Genomic DNA, 6598 nt, shown 5'->3' with positions numbered 1-6598 from the left:
ATATAATTTATTTAAATTATTTAAATTTTTTTTTATAATTTTGACTATGGCCTTATTTACTCTACGATTAGGCCTGCAACTGAGGTTAACAATAAACTTGTTTAACATTATTTCTTTTATTGTAACTAATATAAAATGTTTATGAGTATTAGATAATCCTTTATTTATTTTTTTTAAAGTAGATAAACAAATATTGTTTGGGATGATGTGTCTGAGTGACCACAAAACAATAAAAAAATGAACGAAAAACATATGACCATACTGAAAAAAAAAAGAAGGCAAAACACAAAAACAAACTAACCCAAACAAATTATAAGGACAAGCAGACAAACATAAGATGACAAATAGAAAACAATTAATAATAAAAGATTACTGAATTTGCACAGTACCAAAGAAAAGTGGACAATGGGCTCAAAATGGTGAGAACAGTCAACCCTTCATTTGGATAGGCATGTTCATTATTGGCATTATTGGTTTATTGTCTATATTTCTCATAAAGGAGCTGGAATCAAATTTTCATTAAATGAATGAAAACAAGGCCAGCAGAATCAACAATACACAATTTTTGTAATCGATTCTGAAATCAGAAGAGCAATACTTTTCATTCCCAAACTCATTCTATAGGTAAAACATGCAACAATGGCTTTGATTCTCCAATCAATGAGCTTCTGCTGATCGCTAATGACAAATAACAGCACCTAAGGATCCATCTACAATTAATTGGACTTTCTGCTTGATGCCAAGAAATAACCACCAACTCCTCCAAATCCTTCCTAAGTTCGATCAGGAAAAACAAGCCAATTTGTTGATTTCTCCTGGGGGATTTCATCTTTACATGTTGAGTCTTTATCATTTCGAGATTTGCTTAGTCACAGATAGCATCAACTATGCCACAAGCATATTGTAGATTCAAGCTAAGACAAGTCCAATTCTTTGAAGAGAAGCCTGAAATTCTTGTGTAAATTAAACAATACATGAATCAGCTGAGCATCTCATCCTCTTGAGAATGAACTGCGGTCCCTGTACAGAACAATTCACTACTATCAAAATTTCCTCCACCTCCTGAATCCATAACCGAGTCACATGAACTATTGGGATTAATACATTATCACTTGGTGCAGTGTAATAACTGATAAAATGACTGAAAGCAAGTTTGGAGAATGAGATCAATTCAAGAAAGCTGAATAAATGAGAACTAGCAAGAGTACACCTCGAGAGTTATGTACATTGAAAGACATGAGATCACTGGGAAAGATGCATCTTTTCCTCTGTTTTCCTGTGCCAAGAAATGATAACAAGAACAAGTGTTAATTAACCATAGGAAGCACAATGAACATGCACAGATAAAACAAAGGCACACATCAAGCTTGAAAGAAGGACAAATTGAACTAGATGTTATTAATTAAGAATAGCTAACAATTTTGATTGTGATATTGAGACAATAATAATAAAGAACATATTCACACTTGCTAAACTGAACTAATTAACTTTCAATAGTGAAAATCTTTTCATTCATTTTTATTCTGACCTTCAGGGGCCTTTTCGTTAGTGTCAGGTGCATTATCTAATAACCATGCATCTCTTCTCCCATAAAACTCTTGCTCATTCATCAAAATAGATTGTTAATAAACCATTGAGAAAATAAGATACTGGGAAATTATTGAAAAAAAATAAAAATAAAGCAACTGTTCTAATTACAAACACAAGGGAAAAGACAGTACTAATGACATACTGCAAGACATGCCATTTATGTTCCTTACACTATTAGTTTCGTTTCTTTTACATGATTCAATTCATCATGAAAAAAAAAAACAATCCTTCTACTGAAAGAATGCATATGAACTTTAAGTCTTAGGTAAAAATTTTTGACAAAGACAATGGGTATTTAATAAAAGAAATGTTCTGTTTCATTATATTTTCCACGAACGAAAGATATAAAAAAGAAATTAAAACAAAATAATAGCAGTTAGAGGGTGGCACCAAAAAGTATAAAATGTATCAAGCAAGCAAGCGAAACGACTGATGAAAATCGGCACCAAAAGGACAGAATTCGTTGCAATGCATTTGTTCATAACTTGGCAAGAGAGTAGTACTACTTTAAGCAGGAACAGGGCTTACTATTTATGCTTTCATGATGTTATAGACAAGATGCTAGTAGTGTCCTTCTAGGGCTGCTTTTTATGGATCTCTTTGAGATGCTAGAGAAAAGGTGGAAATAGTCTCCTCCTGGACTGCATCGCCTCTCTAGCTTAGGGCATCCACTGATTTTAAGCTCTTTAAGATTAGGAAGCCGCTGTTGGAGGCCTTCGGGGAATGACTTCAGCGCTGGACAATCTTCAATAGATAGCTCTTCAAGGGAAGTGAGGCCTTGCATCCCTTCTGGCAGAGACTCCAGCTTGGGACATGTAGATAACTTTAATTGGGATAATGAAGTGAGGTATCCCATATCTGAACATAAAGACTTGATGCTTGGACAATTGAAAACAGACAAGTTTTTGAGTGATGTGGGGCACTTGGGCAATTCTATCAGCTCATCACAATCATAAACATTAAGATCCTCTAGAAATGGTAGACCACAATCTCCTTGTGATGATGCACCTGCCAAATTCTTACATGACGAAATATTTAGAGACCTGATGGACTCCAGACCTCTAAACATCTCATCTGGCCAGGACACCAGCTCTTCTAAATCAGTGATCCTGAGATATTCAAGAGAGTTAAGGTTCCGGAAAGTCTGACTGCAAGCATCAATGCTTAAAAAACCAGTGATGAGGTGAAGGATCTCGTCTCCTCCTCGTCTTCCAGCAACAAAGCCAACTCCTCACATCTCGTTAAACTCAATGATTCAAGAGATTTCAAAAGCTTGAAGAACCCCTTCTCCTTGAATATGAGAGCCATTTGTGTCTCGCAGTATGATTTCTCTATGCATAAATGTCTGAGAGTAGGAATTTGTGGTGGCCTGGTTCTCAACTTGGGGCAGTAACCAATATTCATGTCCTCAAGGCATGGAAACAAGGGTGGAGCAGTTTCACGATCCTCCTCTCCACACCACCCCTCCAGGTTCGCCATTTTATTCAATTCAAGTGTCCTCAGTGCAGGGAATAATGATAATGCATCACCTGTGGTGTTATTAATTATGCATTTGATGCCATCCATTCTACCAATAGTGAGTCTTTCAAGATAAGGTAATTGCTCCAGGGGCGGAAGTTGTTCACATCCTTGGCAATTTTGTAGGTTGATCACAACCAGATTTTGAAGTTGCTTTCCCTCTCTAATCCACATTGAAAAGTGTGTGCCCGGATAATCATGCAGACTGAGCATTTCTAATGCAGAGTGAGTTTTCAAGGCTTCCAACACTTGTTCTGCATTTTCCACTGATGCTCCCCGAGACAGGGACAATGACTTAATGTTTTGTCTGCTACTCATATTAACTTCTTTTGCCAAATCTGCATTATTCACCTTGTGGAGGTCATACAACCTGAGTTCACCGTCAAGATTCCAATGCTTTAACTCTCCTATCTTGTTCTCTACGTTCTCTGCGACAGTGTATTTTGTTAATGTTTTCCAGCATCGCAATTGACTTAGATCAGGTGGCATGGTTTTTAGTGCTGAACAACCCCTAAGATGAAGATGTTTAAGACTGTTCATGCATACTATGCTCATGAGAAGTTTAGTAAGATGATAACAACAATTCATGTTCAATGTTTGCAAATTTATAAGCATACAGATTGATTCTGGTAGTTCTCTTATATTAGTATCAGAAAGATTGAGATATCTTAGATGCAGCAAATATTCTATTGATGTAGACAGCTCGTCAGCATTTGCTTCATAATGAAACTTTAACACTCTAAGCAACTTGAACTTTGACAATCCAATGAAGTTTGTTCTGACAGGTAATGCAGTAAGAACACTAGCGGCCCGATCACCCATATCATACTCTACCCAAGGATTTAATATGAAATGACGGGTCCTTTTTGAAATTTTCATGAATTCGTTTCTTTCAGGCAATGTGGAGCACTCATCTCCAGTAACAAATTGTGCAAGGTCATGGATGAGATCATGCATCTTACAAACTCTATAACCTGGCACAGAAAACAATTCATCGCCTCCTGGATAAATTCTAGCATCTCTATCAGTAACAAATTGTAGAAGAGATCTCCCTATCAATTCATCCAAAATCTGTTGGCCTTCAACTACTTTATCTTTTCCAGTTTGAGATGGAATAAACCCATGAGCCATCCAAAATTGAACCAGCATACGTTCTTCAATAAAACTATCCTTTGGGAATATGGCACAAAAGGCAAAACATTTCTTCACTTGAGACGGCAAATCAACATAACTTAGCCACAATTCCGGTCTGATTTTATCCGTAGCAGCATTTGGTATATCCCATATCTTATCGTCTAACACAGCCAGCCATTGACTTTCATCTCTCTTGGAACACATAACACTGCCCATTACTTTTATAGCAAGAGGTAACCCTTTGCACTTGTTAACAATCTTTTTACCAATCTCTGGGAAGTCTGGTTGTCTTGATACACTTGTGGTGAATGTTCGTACGAACAAAGCCCAGGCCCTTTCTTCTGATAAACACTGTAGAAGATAAGATTTTTTTTGCACTCATTATCCTTGAGCAGTTCTCATTGCGTGTGGTTACTAAAATTCTGCTTCCTTCTCTTCCATCAACAAGCAGACGTCTAAGTTCATCCCACTTCAGGTGATCTTCATTCCAAACATCATCCAAGACAAGCAGATACCTCTTCTGCCCCAGGAGTTGCCGTAGATCCCGCTGTAGCACCTCCGTGTTTGTATGATCATAAGATTTCTCAGTTGCGGCAAGTATGATGTTTTATAGCAATCTTTGCCACATTAAAATCATCAGAGACTATGGAAACCCATATGCTTAGTTGGAAGTGGCTCTCTACATCTTTGACTCCGTAGACCAACTGAGAGCAAGTGTTGTCTTGCCTAAACCACCCATACCGACTATGGAAACCACTGTCACTTTCTCTTCAAAATGGTCACGTATCAGCATCTGCACAATTTGCTCTTTATCTTCATCTCTGCCAATCACTTCTGATTCAGGTACATATGAATGTGTTTGTGCCCTATTCCTCCAAGGTCTGTTGTTGTTATTGTCGTTGTCTGCAACCTTAAAATTGAACTTGTGCATCTATTCTATGATACCATCTATTCTTTGGTTGATGCTTCCAAGCTTATGCCCCAACTGAAGTTGAAACATGAGTGGGTTATGATGAAGAGAGAAAAAGTCTCGCACCTTGCTTTTCAGGGGAGCGTAAATATCGGCCTTGCGCTGGATGAGAAGGACATGTGTGTTGGCCTGGTCGAGAATGTCTTCAGCATCATAGGAAACATCTCTGAGCTGCATCAGCCATGACTTGACATTATCCTCCATGAGCTGCCTCTCCTCTGCATCTTGAACCAGAGGTTGGATTTGGACTAAATAATTGCGGAGCTTCTTCAGGTCCCCATCAACTCCTCCCCAAATTGGGCGCAGATATCGGATGATAGGAGGTGCTGTCAACTCGATAATCAGTCCCAAGGCTGTTGAGAGAATCGCTTCCACGACCATTGTTTCCGATGAGAGTGTTAGGGAATACAGCTGTGTATACAGCTGTATCTATATTTGTATAGCTACCATATTTATATAACTGTGTATCTATATATACCCTGTACAATTGTAGGTTTGTTCATATGAAAATTGATTAATCCTTTCCACCTAACATGGTATCAAAGAGGTTTTTCTAAACCTAAATTTTTTTTTTCCGCGCCGCCGCCCTCGATCCGCGTGCGTCGATCCGAGTGCGTCATCTCTATCCGCTCGCGCCGCCCTCGGTAGCCGCGCCCGCACGTGTACCCAGCGACGCCCGCCGTCCCTCGGCCCCCGCGCCGTCCGCGCCCGACCTCGGCTCCCGCCCGGCCGCCCGGCTGCGTCTCCCAGCGCTGCCCGGCCTCAACCCGCACACCGCACCGCTACACGCGCATCGTAGCGCCCGCTGCAGCGTATCCCAGCCTGTGACGTCCGTCGCAGCAGCGCCGCCCACGCCGTCCTTGGCCCCCGCGCAGTCCTTAGCCCGCAGTGCGTTTCTCATGGCCTTTGCCCAGGTCTCTTATCTCCAGAAGGCGGACGTCATGCTCAATGGCAATAATTATAAAGCATGGTCGTCCACTTTACGTCTGCTCCTTCGCAGACTTAATCTTTGGGGTCATATTGATGGTACCCGTTCGCCTCCAGTTTCTTCTAGTGCCGCCTCTTCTAGCTCCCCTTCGTCTACAGTTACCAGCACTTCCTCTTCCACGCCTGCTGACTTGCTCAAGTGGACTGAGGATGATGCTCGTATCATTGCTATCATCTGTCAGTCCTGCGAGCTTCCTATTCGTTTGGCTGTTTGTGATCTTTCTACAGCCAAGGCGATTTGGGATCATCTACGCGCACTCTATCTTCCTTCCAGTCAGGCGTTGCGTTACTCCTTGCTACAGACTCTCACCTCTACCTATCAGCGTGAGACCTCTGTCTCGGATTTCTTTGCCGTGATCAGTGATTTATGGCGTCAGGGTGATGAGATGACCCCCTCTC

The 6598-nt window shown here is 40.5% G+C and overlaps 1 protein-coding gene across 1 annotated transcript; it reads right to left on the bottom strand.

Annotated features, from left to right (window-relative positions):
- Positions 1-991: 991 nt before the first annotated feature.
- Positions 992-5593, bottom strand: LOC120256472 (putative disease resistance protein RGA1). The gene is made up of 6 exons (XM_039264141.1): positions 5188-5593; positions 4948-5145; positions 4658-4722; positions 2810-4593; positions 2119-2738; positions 992-1276 (listed from the first exon to the last, which is right to left on the bottom strand). The coding sequence occupies exons 1-5, from the start codon at positions 5591-5593 to the stop codon at positions 2138-2140; spliced, it is 3054 nt and encodes a 1017-aa protein (XP_039120075.1). The 3' UTR covers positions 992-1276; positions 2119-2137.
- Between the last annotated feature and the right edge of the window lie 1005 nt (positions 5594-6598).

The sequence above is a fragment of the Dioscorea cayenensis genome, unplaced genomic scaffold (genome assembly GCF_009730915.1).
Source record: "Dioscorea cayenensis subsp. rotundata cultivar TDr96_F1 unplaced genomic scaffold, TDr96_F1_v2_PseudoChromosome.rev07_lg8_w22 25.fasta BLBR01001461.1, whole genome shotgun sequence".
NCBI classification, from domain to species: Eukaryota; Viridiplantae; Streptophyta; class Magnoliopsida; order Dioscoreales; family Dioscoreaceae; genus Dioscorea; species Dioscorea cayenensis.
Note: the sequence above shows the minus strand (reverse complement) of the source record. Positions and strands in the feature narration are given on the sequence as shown.